This window comes from Neopelma chrysocephalum, unplaced genomic scaffold (assembly GCF_003984885.1).
Source record: "Neopelma chrysocephalum unplaced genomic scaffold, ASM398488v2 Primary Assembly neopelma1_25, whole genome shotgun sequence".
Taxonomy (NCBI): domain Eukaryota; kingdom Metazoa; phylum Chordata; class Aves; order Passeriformes; family Pipridae; genus Neopelma; species Neopelma chrysocephalum.
The window spans coordinates 12,113,817-12,140,429 of NW_020897694.1; the positions used below are offsets into that span (position 1 = coordinate 12,113,817).

Sequence of the window (26,613 nt, forward strand, 5' to 3'; positions counted from 1 at the left end):
AGAAATTCTTTACTGGGGGGGTGGTGAGGCACTGGCACAGGTTGCCCAGAGAAGTTGTGGATGCCCCGTTGCTGGAACTGTACAAAGCTGGGTTGGAAGGGGACTGAGCAACCTTTTCTAATGGAAGGTTGTCTGCCCATGGCAGGTGGGTTGGAGCTAGCTTATCTTTTAGGTCCTTTCCAACCTAAACCATTCTATGACTCTATGAATCTAACCCAGTCAAACATATTCTAATAGTGCTGTATGCCACATCTACAATGCTCGCCAGGGACATTTTGGAGTTCACAGGGTGTGTGGTGACAGCATTTTCACCCAGGGAGACACCAATCCATTGTTCCACATCTGAGTGTTGAAAGAAGTAGCAGAAAGTTACATGGTGGTCTGGCCAACACCCTGATCTGGATAATGGGCAGACCAGTACCTGAGAGCTTACTCTGGCGTTTATATGCTATTCAGTGTGTTAGCAGCCATTGCAAACTCTTGGACAGGAAGAGTTAACCAGTTGGATCAGTAGGAAAACTTGCTATCTTGGGACTTTTAGGGAGGTGGGGAGAGAAGGGGCATTATTTTGCTGTCACGGGCTAAAGTTATATTTTATAAATCTTGACACATGTAGCTGATTGATAATTATTTGAAGTGTGGGAAGGTAGGAAAGAAGAGGAGGTGTTGACAATACAAGTTGTCTTTCACTTGAATCTACTGATGCAATTCTCATCAGAATAAACAATGACTGATCTTATGCCAAAATGTGTTTCAACATCTGATTTTTTTTTAACAGTGTTGCTATGTAGTTGTGGAGAGAATGAAAGGATGTGAGAGAACAACCAGGGTGAGGGGTATGGTCCTGAGGAAGAGTTAAGGATGTTGTACAGTATACTTTCTAGGCCACTGGAGTACGCTTTAGGCACTCACCTAAATTGTCTGGGAAGGGATACCGACAGCAAGGCTAGACAGCTTTGCAGGCTAAGTGCCTTCAGTCTGGCAGCATTCCCAGAAGTAGATAAAAAATCTAAAGGTGAAAAGTCAGAAAACAGAATGAAAGCAGCACAAAGCCTGAAGAATCTTTTTCCATCCCGAAATGCTGGCAGCATGGATTCTGCACGTCTGACAGAGCTCCTATCAGGGCTCACAGAAGCTCCTATCTTCTTGCAAATTCCCCACATGTGGTCACATCACCCAGTCTGTTCTTTTTGTGTTTCTTAGTATCTTTGGACTACTTGAAATAGACCTTTGAGGAGTCCCAGTGTCCTGAGATGAAGCCAGTGCTCTTCTTTGGAGCTGCACTCATAGCTCAGCTTCAGTCTCAGTCAGGCTCCTCTTAATGTGTACGGAGCTTTAATCAGCTTTCGCCCATTATTTTCCTTCCAAGCCTCATGGGATATCATTTTCCCAGCCCTGCATTGCCACACAACCCAGTGGTGTATGAGGGAAAGCTGCTATGTCAGGGTTGTTATTTCATCCTGGTAACAGTGTAGGCCATCACAGAGGAAACCAGGGAATGTACACAGGTTGTAGGCCCAGCACACTTGCAGTGGACTTTAACTACAAAAATATTGAACCTGTTTTTTTTGTCAGTGTACTTTCAAATTCTCACCTACTTACTGAACTGGGAGTTATATTGGTAAATCAGGGGCAGAAAGAAAGATTTTATGAGCACTGCATAATGACTTGTAGTTTTCTTATCTAAAACTCTCTCTGGTAACTTTGGAAAATACCAGCCTCAATACTTGTGTAATGCTTTTTGGCTGTTGAGATTAAAACATCATTTCTGTTTTGAAAATATCTCCCACAGAAGTTCGTGAACTACATGCCTTTTTTGAATGTTCTGATTAATGACAGTCTAGATAGTAATAAGTATGGAGGACGCAATGTAAAGATATTTTTTTGAGCATGAAGTACACATTCTTAAAGTAGAACGGGAGAACACAAAGTTGATTCTTCCCACTCCTAGCTGCCTGAGTGGGTAGCTGAGTATTTTTTCCCAGGTGCATCTGATAAGATACTATTTTCTGACAGGTTTTAACATATTGATAGACAGAGATGAATGGAAGAGGCTGTGTAGGATATATTTCAGTTTATAGATATAATAGCCTATCCACATGTTCAGTCTTTCATATAAACATTTGGCCACATGAAAAAAACTCGTAGCCTGTAAGGATAGCTGTACCATAAAGGTGGAGATGACTAATTGTATATAAGATGGAGATATGGATTTATAAAAGTATTTTTCTTTGATTTTTAGAGAGGTGCTGACTGTTTTCAAGTTCAAAAAAAGCTGCATATAAATGTCATTATGTCTTGGCAATAAACCCAAACTGTATGTGTTTATATGAATCAGAGGTAAGGTGGGTGGGTGAGTAGAAAAACCTGTGACAATTACTCAAGAAATATTCCAGAAGCTGATATCCTGGTGCCATCAAATAGAGCTGCTAGCAATTTCAATATTGAGGTAGGCAATGTGTTCTACAATATGCACCCATCACCTTGTAACAAATGCTAAATCATAATATTCCAAAGTTGAAGCAGTAGCAAACGACACATGTCAAAATATGGGGAAACATGATACTTTCTTGACCTGTACAAAATGATGAGCAGTTTTTTATTGGCAACATAAAGTAACTCTGGCTAGCACGATCCTTACAGATAGATTCCTGAAATCTATGTGGTGGTATTGAGTATGACTTTCATCAGCTGCGAATCTAGTTCTCTATTTTAGCAGTTTGCAGAAGTTCAGAAAATATTGATGATAACGAATACAGTTTTATTTTAAAGAGAACTGGTGATCCAAACTTCTACCTAAACTTGAAGTGTTACAGATTTAGAAAGTACTTTTATGTCATTATTTGCTGGCTTTTTCAAACTTCTTGTGTGAAATGAAATGAAAGTATTTTCTACCATGAGGAGATGAGTGGAGATTAGCAATAAATATTTGAAAATCTAAAATAAATCAAAATCTTTAGAAAAAAAAATTCAAAATCTTTAGAAAGTTAATTAAAAATTGAGGTCTGTGGAAAAGTCAGATTTCTCCTTGAGAAGTCACATTTTCAGTGCTGATTTCTTTTCCCTTCTTTTTATATTTGTTGATCCCCCCTTTACAGACTCTCTCAAGTTTACAATCAGAATAGGGATAGCATAAAAATAAAAAAAGAAAATGTCCAAAATCTCTGCCTTCTACAGTCATCTTCATGGTCCTGTGCTGTCATCTTCACAAACCTCTCAGCCTAGCATCCATTTTGCCAAACCTAACCATTTTCACCTCCTGACAACTCAACAACTGCAAAGATAGTTTCAACTAAAGATTTTTACGGCCTTTCAGTGCTTGAAAATAGGTTAAGAATCAGCTCCGAGGCCAGTAGTATAAATCTGTTAAGAAGACCAAGAGGTTCAACAAATAGAATTTTTTTTGACTGAGGTAGTCTTGTCTTCTCAGGTCTAGAAATCCCCATTGTCAATTATCTGTACATTTGGCTGTGCAATTTAACTTATGAAGTTAACAAATTTATAAGCATTAAAAGAGACCAGTATCTTTGCCTAGAGCAGCCTCTCAGTGAAGAGGACAGTTAATGATTTTGCCCTTGATACAACAGACTGAGATCTGTGCTATATATAAATATATGTATACAGTTACATGTATGTAGGGGGGTAGAAGTCAGCTCCCCATTCAGATGCCTAAAGCTGAATGCAATGTAGCAGTAGAGCTAAGAGTCTGTGCAGAGATGTCTCCTGCTTCAGCGCAACCTGCCTGTCCTCCGCCTGCGCTGCAGAGGGAAGAGACCCTCCAGTTGGTCTTGTGTCATATCTGTGTAGATCTCTCTGATTCTGTAGTGTCTTAAACAGTACAGTGCTGTTTGAATCAGTCTATTTACTGCTCACATAAGAGCCAGATAGCTGAACTCCTAGTAAGGTCAGCGATGAGCAAGAGGGTTAGCTGACCAAATGCAAGTATCTACTGTAAGCTAAGAAAAATAGTTCTCTGGGCTCCACTCATTACATCAATTAGGGGCCTAGCTCAGAAGCTCACATGTCGTGGATAAGTGAAATGTGAGGCATCCTAGAATATCTGTGAGACGTCTGGGCCTGGCAGTTATGACACAGGACCTGTGGGCAGCTGAGATGACCCTAGATTTTCCTAGGTATAATAGGAGCTTAAAAACCAAATTAACATATACAGCCTATAATTCGGTGTTTAAAGCTAGAGATAAATCCCATCCTGTAGGTTCTGCAACCTATCCCACTTTCTGACAATGCCTAGTTCAGAAACCTAGGAAAGATTTTACGAAGAGGACAACCAGAGCCCTACTGTTGAAAGAGACTCAAAGGCACAGCAGTTCCTCATGAACACAAACTTCCAGGCAATCCAATGCTGAACAGTGTCTACTGAAAAATATTTGCAAAGAGTTGTTCTTGAGTTGTTCCGTGCTATGAGGAACTACCATGCTGAAATGCAGTTACCTTGAACTTGCTTGTGGAACTACTTCTTAAATAAATTGCATTTAAGAAGTTGGAAGACTTCTTCTTCTAGTTGGAAGACTAGAATTTAAAAGACTTTTTAACTGAGAGTCAAATATGCAATCATGCCTAATAATCTATAAAATCTTTCCAAACCTTCAGCCATGGGAAGATCCTATGAAAATTTAAAAAACAGAAACACACCACTGTCAAGAAACTTGCTCATATATGGCCCTGCACACTCCACTATCAACTTTGCACTTGTCACAGGGCATCCCTGTGACATTGCTCTGTGAGCAGGGAAATGTATGGAATCTGATTTCCACATAGCTATGTGTATCATGATTGAATTTTCCTTGTTTTTGATGTTATGAACGTTCATCAAAGCTTTTGAAGAGGCTGAGGCACTTGTAGTATCCTCTTTGTATGAATTCTCTGGTGTCTACTCAAATAGTTGTGCTCACACTCCAGAATTTTCTTCAGATCTCAATCATCAGTATCTTTTGGAAAACTTGCAGGAATTTAGTATTTCTAATATTCCTTCCTGTTAACATCCAGCTGGAGCAGTCCAACAAATTCATAAGTCACACTGGACTGACTGACAGAGTCCATTGATGTGATTACAGAGGCTTTCTTGTCTTGGGAGACTACGAATTTAACCTGTCAATTTAGCAACTGTTTTCTGGATAGAGGATGTGTGTCTCACATACTGTGCTGACAGAAGTATTTTAATTGTACTTTATGCCAGTGTCAGGATCCATATCTTCCACATCTTTGCACCAGACTGGCAGGAGGCAAAATTAGTTCCCCTTTCAACTGAGCTGCTAAAACACTACTGGGGGTTGGGAATAAAATATTATCTAAGATTGCAGGCTTGTCACAATGTGTGAGGCCTTCTAGAAGGAAAATAAAAAGGAAACCTGAAATATCTACCCTCAAAGCCTTACATTTATATACTACCGAGATACAGCTGAATATTTGCAGAAAATGCAAAAAAGCCTGCCACCATTTTATTTGTACCAACTAGTTTTAGACATCTACTGTAAGTACAAACAATCTGGTTGATAACATGAAATTTCTCTTCCCTGCTCAATTAGACTTCTCCTTATTAAGCCTCTGTTTACTACTATGGACTGAACTGAGTAAAAATATACTTACATAAGCTCAAAGAAAAAACTTTCCATATCCTAAAGCACATTAGGAATACCTCTTATCCATTCATTGCTAGGATTCACCATGTATATAAGATCTGTACAGATCGAGATTCAATCAGCTGGTAAATTCAAGAGCAATACAATACTAAGATAAGACTAACCTGAAACAAGGAGAGCTCACAGTATTGAATGATTTGAACCAATCCATTCCCCTTGGCATCAGTTTCAAAGACTGCTTTCTAGCAATCTACCCTTAAATACCTCTAAGTAACTATTTTGTTCCTGGTCTCTCACTGCATAGGACAGCTTGTAAAAATGCATATCTCCCATTTTTGCTTTGATCTCTTTGCAGTGAGAATCCAAAGGCAATATTTTTATTTCTAGCAATCTTCTGTTGTTTAACACTACATGTTTCCAAAACCTCATAAGCACTAGGATTATTCGTTGGATTCTTGCGTGCAGAGAGGGTCTTAAAGTGTCTGTTGTTAAGGAATTGAACAAAGCTAAGAATATCACTAACCTGTAATAAAAATCGGTTGTCAATGCCTCTCAAATACATTTTTCAGTCCCAGCACATCCTGGCATAGTTGCATCAGACTTGGTCTCCTCTGTGTACTTCAGAATAAATGTGCTATTTGCATCTGTGAAATATGAAAAACTTACAGTGTGGTTCAAAAACTAGAGCTGCTGCTAAATAACAAACCACTGAATAACATACTGGGAAAACTTATGAAATACACTTATGAAACAGCTTACTATGAAATTCTTCTGCATCTTCTGAAGATTTAGGAGGTTTCTTTGTCCCTGCCATACTCTTTTGTATTCCTTTTTCTTCATATTTTTAAAATAGAAAAAACATTTTTCTTTAGGTGTTTTGCAAATTTGCTTGATTCCCACTTTGTTATTTGGGAGTATAACCATTTTAATTTTCTCAAACATGAATTTTAGTCCACAGCCATGAAGATATCTCAAATTACTTTGCAACGCTTAATAATTGCAATAAGCTGTAAAGAAGTTTAGCTACTTCCCACCCTCTGAGACGCTTGTATCTCCTAAGCAGTTTGTTGATACCAAGGGAAGCCACCAATCTGTTACTGTTCTTTCTGCCAAAGCTCCTTTTGTAAAACAGTCTTTCTCATTCCTTAGCCAGTGGAATGCCTTTTCTCGTGTCTAAATCCATGCAGCTCAGGGATAAACAAAGGATCCAGATCAGATTTTAAGAACTCTTCTTTTTCTGATGTTTCTCTCAAGACCTCCCTGTAGAAGCAAGCCAATTTCCTTCCACCTCTCTAGGTAAATATTGGAGCCATTTTGGGAGAAGGCAAAAAAACAGGTAAAAGCAAGAGCGTTCCCACACTTTTCTAATCAGACTAGAGACAGAGATTCTCAGGAGGTTGAATATCAGACATATACTTCACTAAAATGATATTGCCTTTATGAACAGTTCTGTGTTTGAGTAAAGTATCTGTGCATCCATTTAAAAACCATTCAGATGGGAGGGACCTCAGTAGGTTTACTTGGAACATTCAGGAAGTTTCAGTATTGGCTTCATTCATCATGCAAACCTTGAGAGAGGTGTATATGAGCTTTAATATGATGCAAAATAAATAATTCAAGTTCTTCTTTAAACATTTTAATAATAAACAATAAAATAATAAACAAAACATTTTAATTTTTTTCTTTCTCTGAATGAGAACAACGATGTTTGCTTGTCACTTCTCATTATGAGCACTTAAGCAACGCCCAGAACTCTTATTGGAAACACTGTTCTACCTAGTTTCAAAAAGATATGTGGTGAGAAAGCGAGTGTAACTTTTAGAGCTGAAAACGAATTCCAAATATCCTGACACTCTTTTATTGTGTCTACTTTTAGCAGTTTTCTACCCTTGCTCAAGGTACTGGCATTGACTGATGAAACAGCTTATCCATCCACTAATAATGGTCATAGGAAAACATTGATTGAAAATGACCACTTTTGTGTACAGGCTGTGTTTTGAATCAGCTCTCAGAGATACAGGGAGGAGAAGAAAGAGAAAAAAAGAAGAGAAAGTGCTGAAGCCCTTTGACATCCATCTCACAAATGCATGTCCTAAATCTATCAAATCCAATATCTTTTCCTCTGCTTCTGTCTGGAAACTGTTATCAATTCATTTTACAGCATTTCCTTTCCATTCTCTATTCTCCTTTTTCAAATTAAAGAAATCTATACTTTTTTTACACCAGGGAGGATCCTGCTTGTAAGCAACTAGAAGAAAATACAGACATGAATAGTAGTCTACCAGAATTTGCAAGAACAAATCCTGTCATAACAATATAATTATCATTCATCACCAGATAGCAAGCTCTGTATGTTGGGGAAAAGCAGTACATATCATAGAGTTTGAGCTTTGTAAGACATCGTGTACTGAAAATACAGCCTAAGAAAACCACACTCAGAGTAGTTCCTGATAGTACTTGGTGAAATAGGATGAATGAATCCAACAAAGGGATAAAATTAGCAATTCTGCAGGGGTCTATACCAATAAGTACATTCGTTCATGACATATTAGATGAAATAGAGGGTATGTTAATTCTGTAGACAACATAAAACTGGGAGGAATCACAAGGCTGTTGCAGGACACAGAATTCAGGATGGTTTTGGCAAACAAAAAATTACTACTGTAAAAAATAAAACAGTTCAGTGAGAAAAAATGCAAGGTTCTAAGTAGAGCAGAAATAATCAACCAAGTATTTATGGGAATTGAAAATAATTAAGATAACAGCTCTGCAAGGGATATTCAAACAAGACTAACATAAAGACTGGACAATACCATATTACTGTGCAAAAGTTAATACCGCATCTGATCACATCAAAATGAGCACAGATCATAGTATCCTAGAATCATAGAATGACCTAGCTTGGAAGGGACCTTAAAGATCATCTGGTTCCAACTCCCATAAGGAAAGTCTGAAGGGATAAGTACTTTAAAAACTGAAACTATTTTAAAGAAATAAAGTATTCTCTGTATCCGCATTTTACATAACAAGAATGTATGGGCTGAAACTGCATGAAGTTAAAACAAATTAAGTATCAGAAACATTGTCTGGAAATGGTACAACATATTCACCCACCACTGCAGGGCTTTAAGAAAAGATTGGACAAATTATTTTCCTTAATATGTTACATTAATGCTTTTTGTGCAGTGTGGCTGTCACAGAGACTGGAAGTGATCAGTCCATGCTGTGACTATTGTGACACACAAATTGCTTCAGCTGCAATAAGATGAGCATGAAAATGCATTAGAAAATGATAGGCTCATGTCTTAGGGTAGGTTAAGTGTAACCGAATAAAAAAAACCCAACCAACCTCCAAGGTTTTTAAAATTCAGCTTGTATTTGAAAAAGATGTAATGAAAATAACTGAAACTTGTAAATTTAACTTTTCAAAATTAACACAAACAAAAAAGAAATCACTCCTTAAATGTGACAGGAATTTTGTATTAGCTTATGGCGACATCCCTGTTCCTAGTAACGTCCCAGCAAAGCTGAAAGTAGATTTTCAGCAAGATAAATGAACATGATATTACATAAAACACTGTTCTAACAGTTATCCTTTGCTAACAGTAATGCATATTAGCACCAAATGAGAACACTTAAGTGTGATCGTTGAAAATATATTATCACATATGTGCAATACATTGAGAAAGGCTTACGAGAAGTCAAAAATGGCAGCTTCCCTCCCTACCAGTAGGAGATACATTAAAAGTAATCTCCTAAAGGTAACACACTCAGCTTTAGCTCTAGATACCTTCTTCTCACAAACTCTGGAAAACTGGCCAGAATGATGAATCCAATACTTTTGAAAAATACCTGTCTCGTATCTCAGCATTACAGGTTAGGAGACATGAGCTGTGGTTAGCTGTGGGTCAGTATTGGCATGAGATAGCACAGCTATCAAGTTTTGAGTTGGTTAGCATATGGTTTATGTCTGACAAATAAATTGTGTTGAGCTGTATGCTAAGGGAAGTGTTTACCTGACCCAAATTCAGCTATATAAAAGTAGATATATGTCTTGAGTTGCATATCAAAGCTTCTCTCTGCTAGATACCTTTTTTGGCTGACATGAAATATAATCTTTTCATAAGAAAATTTTAGAGACATTTTATAAAATTAATAGTTAGAGTGTTCATAATCATATTGTATAACCACAGTGATTTAATCTGAAAAAACATGTTGGGGGATTGGTCCTTCTTATTGTTAGATTATGGGCAAATTTTTGAATAAAGGAACATTTCAAAATAAAAAAAAAAATCCAGAATATTTTGTTCAAAAACATCCACATTAAATATCTGATTCTTTAAGTCTGGGGTTTTTTTGTTTTGTTTTTTTTTTACTATATCTACCTTGCATGAATTCATAACTGGAATTATGTTAGACTCTAGAGAAAAGAAATCTGGAAGTCAAGTATTAAAGACCTTGACAGCATTGAGGTGAAATGTGGGCATGAAAATGTTAAAGGACACAATTTGTAATTAAATCTTATGAAAGTTTGCATTCATAAGAAGTTACAATACTACTAAAAAATTTACATTTAGTTCTCAGATTGTTGGTAGTCAACTTATAGTGCCTAAGACCCATGCATACATCTGTTTCCTGCATCTGTTTCATGTCTGTTTTCTACATCTGTTTTGTGGTTACATCTGTTTCCTATGAAAAAAAATAGACATGGAGGCAGAGTATTATAAAATGAAAGTACCACATTAAGAGTGTGGTACTTACTTTTAGGAAATGTAATGAGTTCAAGGACAATGAACAAACTGAACTCTTCCCAAGGAGGGCAGGGAAGTTGCCTATGGAAAGCAGAAAATAACAACATACACGATGGCTGTTGCATGGTTACTGTGACACACACTGGTCTGAAATGATGCTGTCCCTGAGCTCAGTTTGGCAACTTCCATCCACTTGTCTGCCTTACGTTCTTGATGGCCACACAGCATGCCAACTGTACAATGCACAGCGAGCAGGAAATGTTTGGCCAAAGGACTTTGGGCAAGTCTGGGGCCACCATTGCAGACCTGCAGTTTATACAGTCTTGTGAGGATAGTTTCAACGTGACTTTTAGGATTGGCTGTTTAGAGACCCGTCCAGTGCTGTGACAACTGAATTCAAGTTTTCTTGACGTTGTATCTCCAAGTGATTCAGTTTAGCTGGATATTTATTAGTGACTTAGTGCATGTGAAAGGAGTTGGGGTAGGAGAAATTTTTGAACCCTTCCTGGTGGAACTAATTCCTTTGTCGTAATCAGGATGTATTTCAGCTGACAAAATAATGATACAATAATAGCAAACCAAAGAAGACCAGAACTCAACAAACCAGAATGTAAATCAGGAAACTGTATATGCATAGGGGTAACTTGTGTGCTGTGGACTGTACTGAAATGTAGAGCTAAGAATTTTGAAGCTGTTTGGCTGATGACAGCTATAGAGCAATAGTGCTGAAGCAACTGACACCTCGATGACACACCTTTATAATTTTAATTTCCTTATATAATGTGGTACTGCATGAGATGACACCTATTCATCTAATGTCATATGTTCTTTTTTTCCTTTACTTTAGGTTTTTCCTCCAATCATGCTGTCATGATTGACATCACTCAGAAATTTATTCCCCTAACTACTTGAAGCCTTTGCAGGATTTGCTTTCTTTTATAAACAATAGACAAAATAATTGTAAATAAATAACAAAGACAGGAACCAGGGAAGCTGTTTGCCCAGGGAAATAGATTTACATAGATTCTGAGCTCTTGCACTTAATCAGTAGGTAAATGGGCACTGCAGTTTTAAGTCTCTCTGTTGAGATATTCCAGCAATGAAAGCCATTATGAGATATCTAGATGGAGAAAAAGACGCAGCTGGGGTTCACGTTCCTCCTTTTCCAAACTAACTTTTAGATTTTTCTGTTTCCTGGATGTCTAAGGAGCTATCAATCTCTACTTCGGTGTCATGGGGACAGGAAAATGTCTCAGACCTAAATGGCATTAATTGAACTTAGATTTCTCTTCCTGTCATAGCAAAGGAGCTTCTCTTCACACAGACTATACAGGGAACATAAACACAAATTGAAGAGGACTGTTCCACTTGGTATCTAAAAGGATTGTTAGATATCCAAGTCAGACTGACTCGTTCCCACTTAACAGTGAGTGCAGGGAAAACAAGTGCAACAGAAAACGCTTGTGCCCTTAAGCACTGAAGTGTACAGACTTTGAGCCATGCTTTCTTGTTTTTCTATTTTGTTTTCTTTTTGCCTACTCATCACCATAAGATATAACAAGTATACACAGTCACCAAACTGGTTTGCTCAGCCCTATAAATAGTGCTGAAGTAGAAAATTTTCAACAAAATGTAAAAAGACAAGAATCATTTGACCTGGCCAAGTTTAAGCAGCCTCACACTTAGCACACTAACTCCAAAATTTACAATATAGTTGCACCACTGCTGAGCCTTGGGAAGTTACAGTAACCGTCAATGACTGTAAGACCTAGTAGCTTCCCATCCTCCAGGATTTAAGGAAGATTCATATGTTTTCTGTGAGTGTTCTGTCAAAGCTTCAGATTGCATGGCTAATGTCAGTGTGTGGTGGTTATTTGTTTTGGCTTCTTTAATGAGAAGTATTTTTCAGTACTTTGAAAGTAAAATTCGTTATAAGTCTGATAACTTAAAAGCAAGTACTCTGGGTCAGCAATTAACTGCTGAAATATTCTGAGTGCCATAGAGCACTCAGAACTTCAAAGACAAGTACTTCATTTTGCTGCAGATGAGGGAATAATTTGACCTTACTGCTTTGACATTCTATCTTTGGTTTAAATTAGTAGAAAATCTGAAAATAGGAAGTAAAGGGTCAGGGGTTAAAATAATGATGTAATTAAAATTGAAGTCTTAGGGTTTGCCCTTTAAGTTTAAATGTTTCGGTAAGTTAAGGCTGAAATGATTTAATACACGGTTCTATATTTGGGTAAATTCTGATGGTATGAATTCCAAAATGTGTGCATTAGCCTTGATATATGAGTTAGCTTAAGATGAAAGGTTTTGATAAGCTATGAGAAAAACAAGCAGTTTTTGAGTTAATGGATCCTATGCGTAAGTCAATCATTGTAACGTCATGTTGTTTGAAGCTGTGTCTTAATTTTTCAGAGCTTGCAGCTGATGATATGTTTAAGATAGCCTTTGGTTCTGGCAGGGCTTGAAGCAAATGTTTGTTTAGTACTGTCAGAAAGTACAAAGCTAGTGATATGCAAAGTGACAGAGTAATACTCTGAGCAGTCAGTGAGTTTGAAGTTAAAGCTTTCTGTCCTTGGGTTTTCTGCCCTTGCAGATGTTTTCTTTGCTCCCTGGTACCCTGAACCTGAGGCCATGAGGAAGTCTCACTAGTTGTGGCAGACACTGTCAGGACACAACACATGCTTCTCTGTAAATCTTTTTCAGATCTATGATGGCCCAAAATCTCCTTTCTACTAATGCAAAGTTTGAACCTCTTCTACCATTTTAATCTCTTTCTCGCTTCAAAAGCGTTGGCTGCAGTTGCAATTTAGAGAGCAGGAAAAGTCTGTGTATGCATGCAGTGATCTCTTTTTTCTAAGTAAAACAGAAGATAAATCTAAGACTACAATAACTAATGAGGGTTGGGATTGAAATTGGGTCTCATTTTCCCCACTGACTCCAAGAACAGGTGAGAAAACAGACATGGAATTGAAGCCCCAGTCCACACTGGACAGAAATAATGAAGCAATCTGGGCAAGCGGGCATCCCCATGTGGGCTCTGCGTGATGTTCAGCCTGGAGCTGACAGATAATGCAGAGGTGCCCTGGAGGAGACCTGACAGAGCAGTGTGGACAGAGCCAGAGTCCTCTGAGAAGACATATTCCAAGGTTGTGTTTTTTGTCCTGACCACAGCTGAGACCAGGCACAGTGCACAGACCTTCTGCTTGTTCTTATACCCGAGTGTCTTCCCCTATCCATACTTACCTTCAGTATATTCTCAGCTGGGTTCCTTATCTCCTGAGTAATATTAAACCCATATTTCTCTATATGTCTTCATACACAACACTATTTTGTTGTGAGGGTGCGTTAGCTAGCTCAGTCATCCCACAGTCCTCTGATAAAACAGACTCTGTGCCAGCCTGACCCAGTGCCAAGCCAAGCGTGCATGTCTGAGTGCATGGGAAGGGAGAGAAGGGATTTCTGTCTGTTGACTCCACATACCTTCTCACAATCCGGCACCGGTACTCGAGGGCAGCGATACCCTATGGACAGGCAGGGATTGCTTCACTAGAGATTTGTAATTACAGTCCTGAATGCCAGATCTCCAGTCTTGACTTTCCGCCCCATTTTACCACTCCCATTTAAGGGGCCACCTACCAAAGTAATTCTCTCATTCAGCTACTTAATTCTTCAGGTCCCTGTTTTACAGCCACAAACATGGGAAATCTTAGATGTGGACCCTGTCCCATTGAACAATTGTGAACTGTTTTACATGCAGAATAGCTAAAAAGTGCACAAAATAGACAATGTCTTCATTAGAAAGGGGGTTGGAGAGGTGATCCAGGATCCATGGATTTTATTTATATATTTATTTTTATATTTATTTATTTATTTTATATCCACAGGATACCATATATTTTAAGCTTAATTGAGTTTCTGTCAGAATCTGTGCATTTCATTTTCTCTTCTTTCCTTCCCAAGGCTCTAAACAGCTCATTTCAATTCATTCTTATGCTGTTCTCACATGCTTTACCTTTTTCCTGTTAACTTTTCTTCTGTGTATTTGGTTTTTTTTCCACCTGACAACATGGTCGTGGTGCTGTCAAACATTTTTTCCTCCCTGCAGTGGCCATCTATTTTCCTAGCCTTCAGATACCTTTGAGTCAAATGTTTTCATTTTTATTTCCTCCTAAAAGAGCATCAGTCAGAGCACCTCTCACATGTGGATTGAGTTTGTATTTGGTTATTGAGCTGGGGACCAAAGGCAATCTGTAAGTGATGATGCCAATACCATTTTTTTTTTATTGACATTGGCTAATTACACCTATATGCTTAACCTTACTGGTCTAATGAATTGTCTTGACTTGGGAAAGACTTTATAGCCTGGGAGTTTAAAATAAAGAAACAAGCTTAAAATGAAAGTCTTCTGAAAATTCAGTCTTCTGAAAATACAGAAATGCACATCAAAAGAGGCTTTAAACATGATCTCTTGGAACCCTTTTCCTACTAACTCCTCTTTTTCTACCAACTTTGTCTATAGAATATGTTGCTTCATGCATGTGAATGTAGAACTGAACCTTAAGATGTTAAGCTCTTTGCAGCAGGTATCTGTTTCTCTCTCTACGCAGTCTTATTTTCAACATTCTGTTTAAGAAAACATGTATTTTCTTTCTCACTTACTTGCCTATTTTATTTTATAACTCTAACTTGCCTACGTCCTGTTCACTGCTTCCTTCAGAGAATAATGGTTATTCCCCCATGATTCTTTCTTCCCTATAAAACTGAGATGAACCATGGAGAGATGAGAAAGCATTTCCGTCTTTCTCACTTCAAGGGACCTGACAGGAGCATTTGTGTTTGACTCTTCCTTGTTTATCTAATAATTTGCTCTAAAGAATGGTTGCCCATGGATTGTTTACATACAAAAAGGTTCTATGAAAAAGCACACCCTGTCTATAGTAATTTATTAACTGGAAAGAGGCTATTTTAGCTAATTGAATTGTTGCGTTTAAAGTGTTTCCTTCAACTCTGGCCAGTAGCAAAGATCCATCAGTTGGTGTATTACCTGGTAAACCAATTGTAGCTTAATTTTCTATAACTCTTCTTCAATGAAGAGGCCTGTAAGAGTTTTTGCTTTTTTTTCACAGGTGCCACCAGTGCTTCTGGACAAGCAGTTTTCAGAATTTACGCCAGATATCACACCTATTATTCTGGCTGCCCACACCAACAATTACGAAATCATAAAGCTACTTGTGCAGAAAGGGGTTTCTGTGCCCAGGCCACACGAGGTCCGCTGTAACTGTGTTGAATGTGTCTCAAGTTCAGATGTGGACAGCCTCCGCCACTCTCGGTCCAGACTCAATATCTACAAGGCTCTGGCGAGCCCATCGTTGATTGCTTTGTCCAGTGAGGACCCTTTCCTTACTGCTTTTCAACTGAGCTGGGAGCTGCAGGAACTGAGTAAAGTCGAAAATGAATTTAAGTCAGAGTATGAGGAACTGTCACGGCAATGCAAGCAATTTGCAAAAGATCTCCTGGATCAGACACGGAGTTCCAGGGAATTGGAAATTATTCTTAATTACAGAGATGATAATAGCTTGATAGAAGAACAAAGTGGTAATGATCTTGCAAGACTGAAACTGGCAATTAAATACCGTCAAAAAGAGGTGAGTGTGCTGGAGAATATTTAAGCATATTCACTAGTAGTAATGTGACAGATAAGAGCCTGAAATTCATCCTTTTAACTGAGACAGATTGCTGCTTGTGTTTTATTTTGTTTGTTCTACCAGATTTCTGCTTTTTGTATAGTTTTAATTAGATGAATTTGAGTAGTTGTTACAGTTTGATAGTATCAGAATTTGAAATGTTCTCTTATGGGACAGATTCTGTGAAACTTCTTTTTATTTTACACCTGAATAGATATAGTCTCCAGTGGTTGTGCTCTGAAGTGCTTTTCAGTAATAGGATAAGAAATATCAAATTACCTTTAACAAGTGTCTGACAAAAAGGAGGCTATGTGCTTAAACACATACTACAGGTACCTCTATAGAGAAGTTTTCTCAAAAAATAGCTACTAGAAATAGATATGGAAACAGAAGATAAGTAGCAATGCATGATTCCCAAAAATGTCGACATTGAAATTATTTTTCATAAAGAATCCAAAGTGGAAATACCTGGGTATTGGTTTCCATGATAGTTGAAAATTCCTGTTTGCTTCACTGCAGTTGTAATCAGAGGATGTCTGCATATCTTAAATACTGAAGTTCTTTGTGCATACAAAAGCAAAAGAAGCAGATTCATGTCAGAATGTGTTGTATGATCCTATTTGGAACCTGTACATACAAAGTCAGCTGAACTGTGGAAGTCTATAGGCAAAATAAATGCTGTTAGTAATTAGATAGTACTTGTTCATACAAATTATGGGAAATGCTTAAGAAACTTCTGTGTTATATTGAGCTAGTCTGTCTATCACTGCTAAATTTCTGTTCTGCAAAATATAATAGTAAATGTGTTAATATACTAAGTATGTTAGAAAGGTTTGCAGAAATAATAATTAAATGTGCAATGATTCTTTTGTCCATTTGAAATACAATTTAGTAATCCTAAGAAACTACCATTAAAGGTAAGGACCTACTGAAGTTCTGCTGGAAAAATTTTCATTTGGTATCTGACATCATAAGTCTTCTAATAAGCGTTTTCTCCTCCAGGAAATGTATAATTTTATGTTTTATAGTATAATGTTTTAGGCACCATATTCACTGCCTTCATAAATTATTTTCAGATGATATTTTGCCAGACTTAACAACTACTGTTTCTTGAAATGCCAGTGCCAATCTTGTCTTACAGTCATTTAAGAAAATCAGGCTTGGACTTCTGTTTTCTCAAGGATTCATGCATTGAAATAAAATTCTGACCTCTCATTGTTTGTTTTTTTTTCTTTTAAATCTTAACAAAGAGCTTGAATTTTCTTAATTTGAGATAGAGACAGTGATAAACACATGTATGGTGAAATATTTTTTGTAGTTGCATCTGATTCCTGTGCTTTATTAAGTTGCAGTAATACAGCTGATTACATCATTGATTCTTCATAATAGCAAACATTAAAACAATACTGATTTTGTGAAACAATTACAAATCACTGGATCTTTTATACTTTACACACATTTTTAATTTCTATAAATATTTTCCCCTATCCCTACCACTTGAGTCTTGGTGAAGTAAAATCAAGTTTTATTAGATTCTTTTGCTGTGTTCTTATATGTATTCCATACTGGATGATGGAGCAAACGGTAGCCACTTTAACTATTCAGTCATTTTATTTCTGATTATTAGAACAATATTCTAGTAGGTGCAGCTCTAAGATCAAGAAACTTACCTCAGGCATAACGATTGCTTGGATTCTGGCTGTCCTGGTGCATACAGATCATGAAGAAAATACATCAAATGGGTCTTTCTATTTCTTGTGTTAAGGATGTTACAACTGACACTGAATACAGCAGCCTCCAGGGTCTTCAGATTCTTTCAGCTCGGGCACTAGAACCCAACCAGAAGCTCTTGATAGTATAACATTTTAGACAATATAGTCACTGCTTTTGAAGATTATTTTCAGATGGTACTGTTCCAGACTTAACAACTACAATTTCTATTTCTTAAAATGCCCCCCCAACGAAAACAGATAATAATGTGTTGTCTTCCCCTCTTATCTTACCACTCCTAACATCTCAACCTTTATTCATGCTATTAGCTAAGGACATTATAACACCATATTGGGGCTGAGTTCAGAGTTCCATGAGTAAGAAATCATGTCTGGTTGTCCAGAATATCCAGTTGTAAGTCCAAAAATGGCATCTGAAAGTGACAAAATAGTGATGAATGTGGACAAATAAAATTAGAACATGTGTCCTTTTGTATTGTTTTAATGATTAAGAGCTCAGGAGTTAAGGATTACTTTTTTTCCTTTCAAGTTGAAAATAACACTAGAAATTATTGGAAGCAATTCCTTTGGGCATTGTAAACAAGTGGATATGAAACATATTAGAAGTAAGCCTTGTAAAGGAGTGGAGTAGGCTTTGGATAATATGACTTCGTTTAATCTCGAGACACAAGATTGGGTGGAACAGAATATTAAGGGTACTTGTAGAAGCAAACAAGTGGATGCTGAAGAATTTTCATTGTGTAAAGAAAGGAAAATTGACAAATGTGAAAAGATCATTACCAAGCTTGGAGTTGTTGAGGAGCTTTCCAGACAACATGGTGTTTAAAATGTAAATCTAGAAATGCCTTGTAATGAACTCTTAAAATATAAGTGATTAAGCAGTGCTTGGTGTAGTGGTCTGCAGGCCCCTGGTACCACCTGTGTTATTTTGTACGGAAATTAAGAAAGTACATTCTTCCTCAGAGCTGTCTATATTGTTCATATTCACCACTTTGCCCCTGAAGTGGACCTTTGACAAACCAAAAACCTTATGGCAATTGGATTTGAGATTCTCTTCACTACAAGTTGCTCATCTCTGCATTTCCATTCCTTTCTCACTTGACATAATACTGTGATTCTCATTCATATACTGGCAAAAGGCATCTCAGTTGTATCAATTCTTAGTCCATGGAGTCATGTCAGAGGTAACCCTCTGTGTATCGTCAAGAAAGAAACTTCCCCAATAAAACCATCTATCTTCTTTCATTAATAACTGATGATACTGAAAGAGATTTATACTTTCAAGTTTACACTGTGGGATAATGTCTGGCAAGACTGTGGATAACATCTGTTCACAGTTATGTGGCAGAACTAGAGAGTATCTGCCAGGACGTACGTTTTGTGTGCTTGCCCGCAATTTCTTTTTAGCACAGCACATAGGATAGAACATCCAAGGTACCTTTTTTTTCTGTTCATTTTGCACCAGTGATGCTGTTTGATTTTAAGCACAGACACATTGCTGATGCTTATGGTGCCTGTTTCTGACACCTACTGTTGCCTGGTCTAAAACCAGCAGCAGAAAAGGGAGATTCTCTGAAGTCATGCAGCCACCCTGCACTGGGCACAAACATTTTGTTGTCCAATTATCTGCTGTATGATATTATCTCAACTAAGGGAGAGCTTGGTTTTATAAAGGCTGTCACAATTTCCTTGCTCTGGATTCTGTTCATTCTATTCATTCTAAGCACATAATGTGCAATGAGAAATAAGTTTCCCATTTTTCTGAACCAAATAAAAATGTTATCTGATTTAACTGCCGCTTCACTCAAGGATATAGAAGGGAACTCCCCAAATGTGTGTATGATTCACAAGAAAATCTGAGCTCAAGTAAATATTTCAAACCTCTGGTGCAAAAATGCAATTAAGTAGCAGAGCATAGTAGCAGTCTTTAATGATTAGAAGACAGTTGTCTTTGCCACTCATTGTGAACTGCATGTTCTCTCTCCTATACTGAGAGTTTTTAATAGAGAAATCACAGCAAAATCCGTGTCTCTCACTCTTCAGTTAACTTTGTTTTAGATTCTATTTAGGTGTTAATTATATAACGACAAAAATATTAAAAAGTGCTTACTACAATGCTTACTAATTTTCCCTTATATGTGAAATACAGAAGAGAGGAGATAAATAGACTGAATCAATATCCTCTTGTTTCACAGTAAGTTGAATTAGTGGAATTTAAATACTTATACAAGTAATTTATACCTCTGTTTCATTTCACCTCATACTAACTGTCCCATGCCATTTAAACTGTAGCTGTATAAACTTAAACATAGTAACAGGATGAGGTTATAATTATTGGCAGTACTGTCTCATTGTGCTTTTTTATTAGACATTCTGATATCAACACAGAGGAAATATGAAATTTAAAGTATGTAACAACCTTTTCTCTTTCACTTTTCAAAAGAAATAAATGCTAGCTGGTTTGGTTTGGTTTTGTTTTTTTCTTTTCTTTATCTTTTCCGTTCTTAGTTTATGCTGATCATCTTTCCCTTCCTCACTAAATACAAGATTATTGGTAAATTTGGAATACTTATTATCTGGATGTAAACAGGTTAAATTCTGCAGATTTCAGTTTGACACTCTGGAAACATTTTAATAAGTTTTTTTCTGCTTTTATCTTTAAAAACCCAAACTAAATGCATAGTTTGTATAGCCTCCTTACAGTGTTATGTATCATGTTGAGATGTATCTAAAGAAGGAAGGACTGAATTTTCTAAAATTCTGGAGGGGTATTTTTCCTGATCATGAATTAACTTTTTAAAAGGTTTGATTTAAAACATAGAACTATTTCTAAATTTTCATTTCTCCCAATGTTTACCAAACATGCAGCTGCTTAACTACTAGAACTCTTCCAAATACCCCTAGTTGACCTTCTAGCAGCTTCCCCTTCCCGGAGGCAGGCCCTGTTTTGCTGAGTTGCGAGCAGCTGCAGACCCTGGACTGGCAAAGGGGCAGCATTAAAGAGGGAGTGGGTTTAACAATTTCACACGTTTAAAAACGTTTAGATTTAACAAGAGCACAGTCTTTATTAGAAAGAATTTCAGGGAAAATATTTTGGGGAAATCAGTTCAGACTAGATTAAATCTTAAATACAAAATATGATAGTTAGATTTCATAGCTCAGTCTTGTTTTCTGGAAAAATGATGCTACAGGATAAAAAAGAAAGTTGTTTGTTTTTGATAATAAAAACCATCTGTTTGCTTTTTGCTCAAAAGAGGACTTTTTAAAATGCAATCATCAGTTCTTTCTAGGTTTTTATGCAAAATACAGACTTAGTAAATGGAAATGTTTTACATAATTTCAAAAATTCAGTGAGATTTTCAATGAAAAAAACATGCCAAATCATTTCAAATGTGTATTTTCAGGTTGATGTCAAAACACGTTCTTTCAATAAAGGATTTTGTTTGTCTACAGTTTCTTCTTACTCCACTTGGACTTTTAACAGTTTGGAGAATGAAATTCTTATACCTAATATTATCCATATCATATTACTATAGAAACCAATATATCTTGCATGACAGAAAGCAAGAATTACCTTTTCAAAATTAAGTCTCTCAGCAATGCCTAGAGAAAATAATTTTAAAGTACTGAAACCAAAAGTTCCCATGTTCTTAGTAGTGTTTTTAATTTTTAATTTTAATGGATTTCTCATTAAAAATCTTTTAGATGCAAAAACCTGAATTACCAACTCTGCAAGCAGGAATTACTTTGGAAACACAGTATCTTAAGAACCATCCTATGTTTAAAAAAACCCCACACCTGAAACATAAGCAGAGACACAGCAGCCATGTGTAGCAAGTCACTGTGTATATGAATATTTGTCAAAAGACTGCAAAGGTGCACTCACAAGTCTCCCTGTAAAAAATAACAAAACCTCACAAAAAACAGACTCTGATAATATTTGGACATTTTTGACACCAAAGGAAGAGATGTTTAGTCTAAGAATCACATAACTGAGAGGAGTGATATATGCACATTTGGGTCCATGTATCCAAAAGACCCATTTCTGCAGACTCTCAGCCACAGTATTCCAAAAGTTTGATAAACATCTTTTCAGGAAAGAGCCAGGTACTCTAAACCAGGTCATATGTTTGCTTTGTAAATCATGTAAAAGTCTCTGTGTTTATAGATAAGGACTCCACAGATTGTTAAATAGTATGAGTTATGTAAGTAGCTTATCCGCTACACATACTTAAAGTCTTCCTCTAATTGATTATAGAATCATTTTGGTTGGAAAAGACCTTTAGGATCAACCAACCATTAACCCAGCACTACAAACTCCACCACTAAACCATGTCCCTAGGTGCCACATCTACATGTCTTTTAAATACCTCCAGGGACAGTGACTCTACTGCTTCCCTGAAGAGCCTGTTCCAGTTCTTGACAACTGTTTCGGTAAAGAATTTTTTCCTAATATCCAGTCTAAACCTCCCTGATGCAACTTGAGGCCATTTCCTCTCATTCTATCACTTGTTACTTGGGAGAAGAGACCTACATCCACCTCACCACAACCTCCATTCAAGTAGTTGTAGAGAGTGATAAGGTCTCTCCTGAGCCTTTTCTTTCCAGGCTAAATAACCCCAATTCCCTCAGCCACTCCTCATAACACTTGCGCTCCGGACCCTTTACCGGCTTCATTGTCCTTCTCTGAACATGCTCCAGTACCTCAATGTCCTTCTTGTAGTGAGGAGTCCAAAGCTGAACTTAGAATTCAAGGTGTGGCCTCATCAGTGCTGAGTGCAGGGAATGATCACTGCCCTGGTCCTGCTGGTCACACTGTTCTTGATACAGCCCAGTATGCCATTGGCCTTCCTGGACATCTGGGCATACTGCTGGCTCATGTTCATCTTCTATCAACCAGCACCCCCAGGTCCTTTTGTGCAGAGCAGCTTTCCATTAACTCTCCCCCTAGCCTGTAGTGCTGCATGGGGTTGTTGTGACCCAAGTGCAGGACCTGGCACTTAGTCTTGTTGAACCTCATACCACTGGCCTCAATCCATCGATCCAGCCTGTCCAGATCCCTCTGTAGAACCTTCCTACTTGCCAGCAGATCAACACTCCAACCCTACTTGACATCTGAAAACTGCACTTGATCCCCTCATCCAGGTCATTGATAAAGAGAATTAACAGGAACGGCCCCAATACTGAGCTCTAGTGATAGTGACCAGACACTATCTGGATATAACTCCATTCACCACCATTCTCTGGGCCCGGCCATCCAGACAGGGTTTTTAACCTGTGAAGGTTAGCCAATCCAGGCAATGAGCTTCCAGTTTCTTCAGGAGAATGATGTGGGAAATGGTGTGAAAGACTTTACTAAGGTCCAGGTGAACAACATCCACAGCCTTTCCCTCATCCAGTAAGCAGGTCACCTTGTTATAGAAGGAAATCAAGTTAGTCAAACTAGGACTAAATGAAGTGTGGATCTCCCTGTGGAAGCTGTACTTATTGCTGCTAAGAAAAGTATTCTTAAATCACAGGGCACATCTACTAAATACAGCATTTAGTTGTGGTGAAGCAATTCTCCTAGAGTATGTGAGCAAATTCCTTGTATGGTCAAAAGACAAAGGTATGCACAGAGGGGGATCCTATCTGCTCAAGATAAGACTTGTAAGTTAACTCCAGAGACATCTCTCTCTTGGCTGAGTAGGGAAACAGGGTGCTTCAGTCAGAAGAATTACTTCACTAGGCACTGAAAATGTAGATGTGAGTTAGACAAGTTATTGCATCAACTGCAGTTTCTACCCTGTGGTAACAGAGATTTCAAATTCTGAAGACTTAGAGCCCACATAAGGGGAAATGAATCTCAGCAATAACTAATTAACAATGTCTCAGAAGGCATCAATAACCTTTGAATCCTATATGCTACACACAAGCTGCAAGCCTCGCATCACAGTTCTAGTAAAACTGTTCATGAATTGACACCAATGTCTTTTTAGTTTGAACCCTTGCTAGAAGTAATTAACTCAAAGAGGAGACTTACTGTTAATGAAGTACAGTGGAAATATCTCATTTCTATTCCTTTTCCATGTCTTCCTTATAAGAAATAGTGCTGGGATGTTTGCCTCAAACAGGAACAACCAGTATTCCAAACCTCTAACCAGCAGTGCACAACTCTGGTTTGAAGGCATCCCTACTAATGCACCTAAAATTTTCCCTACAAACCTGGGTAGATTTAGTACCATGAGCTATTTTTTTTTTCTACTTAGAATTACAAAACATTTGCTTGAGAAATAGAACTTCAGAGAAAAAAAACTCTTGAACAAGGTTAATAAATAAAGTAGCACACAGGATTTCATTATACACGTAAACCTATAACTGTAGGAGTTTACAGCCCTCTTTCCTCCCTCCATGTAATTTCTGGGGATCTGGCTGTTTTTCTTCTCACCCCTGCAAGAGCATCTAGCCCACAGCTGAAGTTAGTTAGCTTGTCTGGATGATGAGCCCCAGACTGAGCTGTTGTGGGATTTGCATCTTCTGGCTGTCTCCATTCCTCCCATGGTCTCCATTCCTGACTTCTGCCAACCCTTCCCTTGTGCAGCTCTTCATTCCTGCTCCACACACCTTTTGCCACAGTTGCACCAGCAGCTATGCTTCACTCCCCACTGCAAGCTATTTTGGCAAAGCTCAGGAGCTTTAAATAATTCTTATTATTTCAGCCCTGGTAACTGCCCTTTTAGCATAAATAGCTCATACAGGCATCTAACAGGAGTATAGTTAAATATTTCTAATTTTCTGTTCTTTCTATTTTTCCTGTCCTTAGATCACAGGACAAGATTAAGCAACTCCTCTTACGTGTCTCATAGGAGGCCCTTACACAAAGCCTTCTGTCCTCCTGTCCAAGAAGTAACTGTGCCTTTCCTGTGCTAGGTGTAATTGGTCTAAAATAAGAGTGACTGCTTAACCAGTTGAGGCAAATTTGAACATGTTGACTGAAGCTTTGGCATGCTGTTATAATGCAAACTTTTCCACTGCCTGGCTTCCTCCATTAAGATGCATGTTTATTGAACAATAAAACAAGACAGCCAAAGCAAACTTGTTCTAGGCCTCTCTGCTCATTCTTTTAATCTATCTTCTCATTGTTCTACCAGATGTCTACAGAGCATTCTTCTCTTCCTTCCTTACCCCTTGATATATTGTAAGTCTTAGCTATCAAGATTAAAATAGCGAAGGGCTTCTTCATCCATTGCCTCCATCGATATGTACAACCATTATCAAACAAAAGATTTATGAGAAAAAAAAATGCTTGTTAGAGAAACTCACTCGTGTCTCCAGAGAGATCAGAACTATGTTCAATTGAATAGAGAATAATATTTTCTAAACTTTACAAATCCAGGAGTTAAAGTAAAAAAATTAAGATAGATGTTGAATATGACACTGGTATGACAAACAAGAGCTTGTGTTTTAAAAGTCATATAATGCTCAAGTTTGGGTGTTATCATTTGAACTTCTAGGGTTTTTTTCATACATAAAAGAAAATATTTTCACAAAACTATCAAAAAGTCCTTATGAAGACACTTGGCTTTCTTCTGCAAATAATAGGATGACATTCCTCAGTGTTGAAATATGTTTGTTGTTGAGATATTTTACAAAAATAAGACATTTCTAGAAAAGATTTTAAGAAATTGAAAACTCTTTTATTATGGACAGAATAGTCTCACTTGTTGGTGAGCACTTGCCTATAAGCAAGGACTTGATAAGGAAGGATTTTGCAGAATGTTTTGGGGAACAGGGAAAAGCCAAAGGTGAATGCATATGAATAGGAGAAGAAAGAAATCCAGAGTTGAACATCCTCTAGCATATTCTTTATTCCATCAATTTACAGCTTTTATTCTTTTGAATGTGTTTCATTCCTGAGTATTAGATAAATGTGAGGTCCTTAACATTTGTGGGAGAGAAAGACCAGTGCAGATTTTCAGAAAGTAGAAATTGCTGAAGGTCTGCAAAGTGCAACATGCCTATGCTGTATTGGTCAAGAACAGGGTCTGGCTCATTTTTAGGTGGGTGAAAAGGAAAAGGAAATGTTTTACTCTGCCTGCTATTCATAAAATATAATAATACTTAATTATAAGGGTGTAGTGGTTTGAACCAGGTTTCCCCCTGAAGCTGAAAGTGGTAACCCCCAGGGGGTGGTGACCCTTGGGGCTTGACCCAATCAATGCTCCTGCAAAATATAAACATATCTCTGGAGACCGGAAGAGAAGCAGTGATACTTGTTGTGAGAAGAAGGGTGGCCATGTTGTAGAGGCCACGAGGAGAAGGGGCTCCGGCCCCTTGGGGGCCTCTGCCCCCCAGCCCCAGTTGGGGGGGGCTGCAGGGACTTGGAACAGTGTTAGCTGGACTGAGTGCCTGTGGCTAGGAGCTGGGGGAGTTTTCTCCCCCGTAAGTAGAAGTGGGAGACGCTGGGAGCAACGACGGAGCAGCAGCGGAGACAGCAGCGTCCGAAGAGCAGTGGCAAAAAGCCAACTGATAAGGACCAGAAGGAGGAACACAAGCCGGTATGCAGCTAAGGCAGACACAGAGGTGTCTGAGGAGAAGGAAAAGCAGCAGCAGGAAGAGAATCGAGACCACGGCACAGACAGAGTTCTGGGGGTAAGAACTGGCTCAAACCAAAACCCCCAAACTCACTAGAGACCCCTCTGAGAAAGAGGAGGGGGTGGTGGACTGAGTAGAGTCCTAAAGTGCAGTATGCACTACAGAGAGGAGCTAAGAAGCTCCGGCCTCCTGAGAGCTCAGCCAGGATGGCCAAAGGAATGTGTGTGGAGGGGGTGACCTTGGGCTTTTCCCCCCCCTCCTTGCT

General features: G+C 38.0%; 1 protein-coding gene across 3 annotated transcripts in view; it reads left to right on the forward strand.

The window, feature by feature from the left end:
- TRPC4 (transient receptor potential cation channel subfamily C member 4) overlaps positions 1 to 26,613 on the forward strand; it is a 141,757-nt gene that overhangs the window by 61,199 nt on the left and 53,945 nt on the right. For all 3 annotated transcript variants that reach the window (XM_027674472.1, XM_027674471.1, XM_027674473.1), the window contains one exon: positions 15,487 to 16,005. In XM_027674472.1, the coding sequence (XP_027530273.1) occupies positions 15,487 to 16,005 (519 nt within the window). The remainder of the gene's footprint in view (positions 1 to 15,486; positions 16,006 to 26,613) is intronic.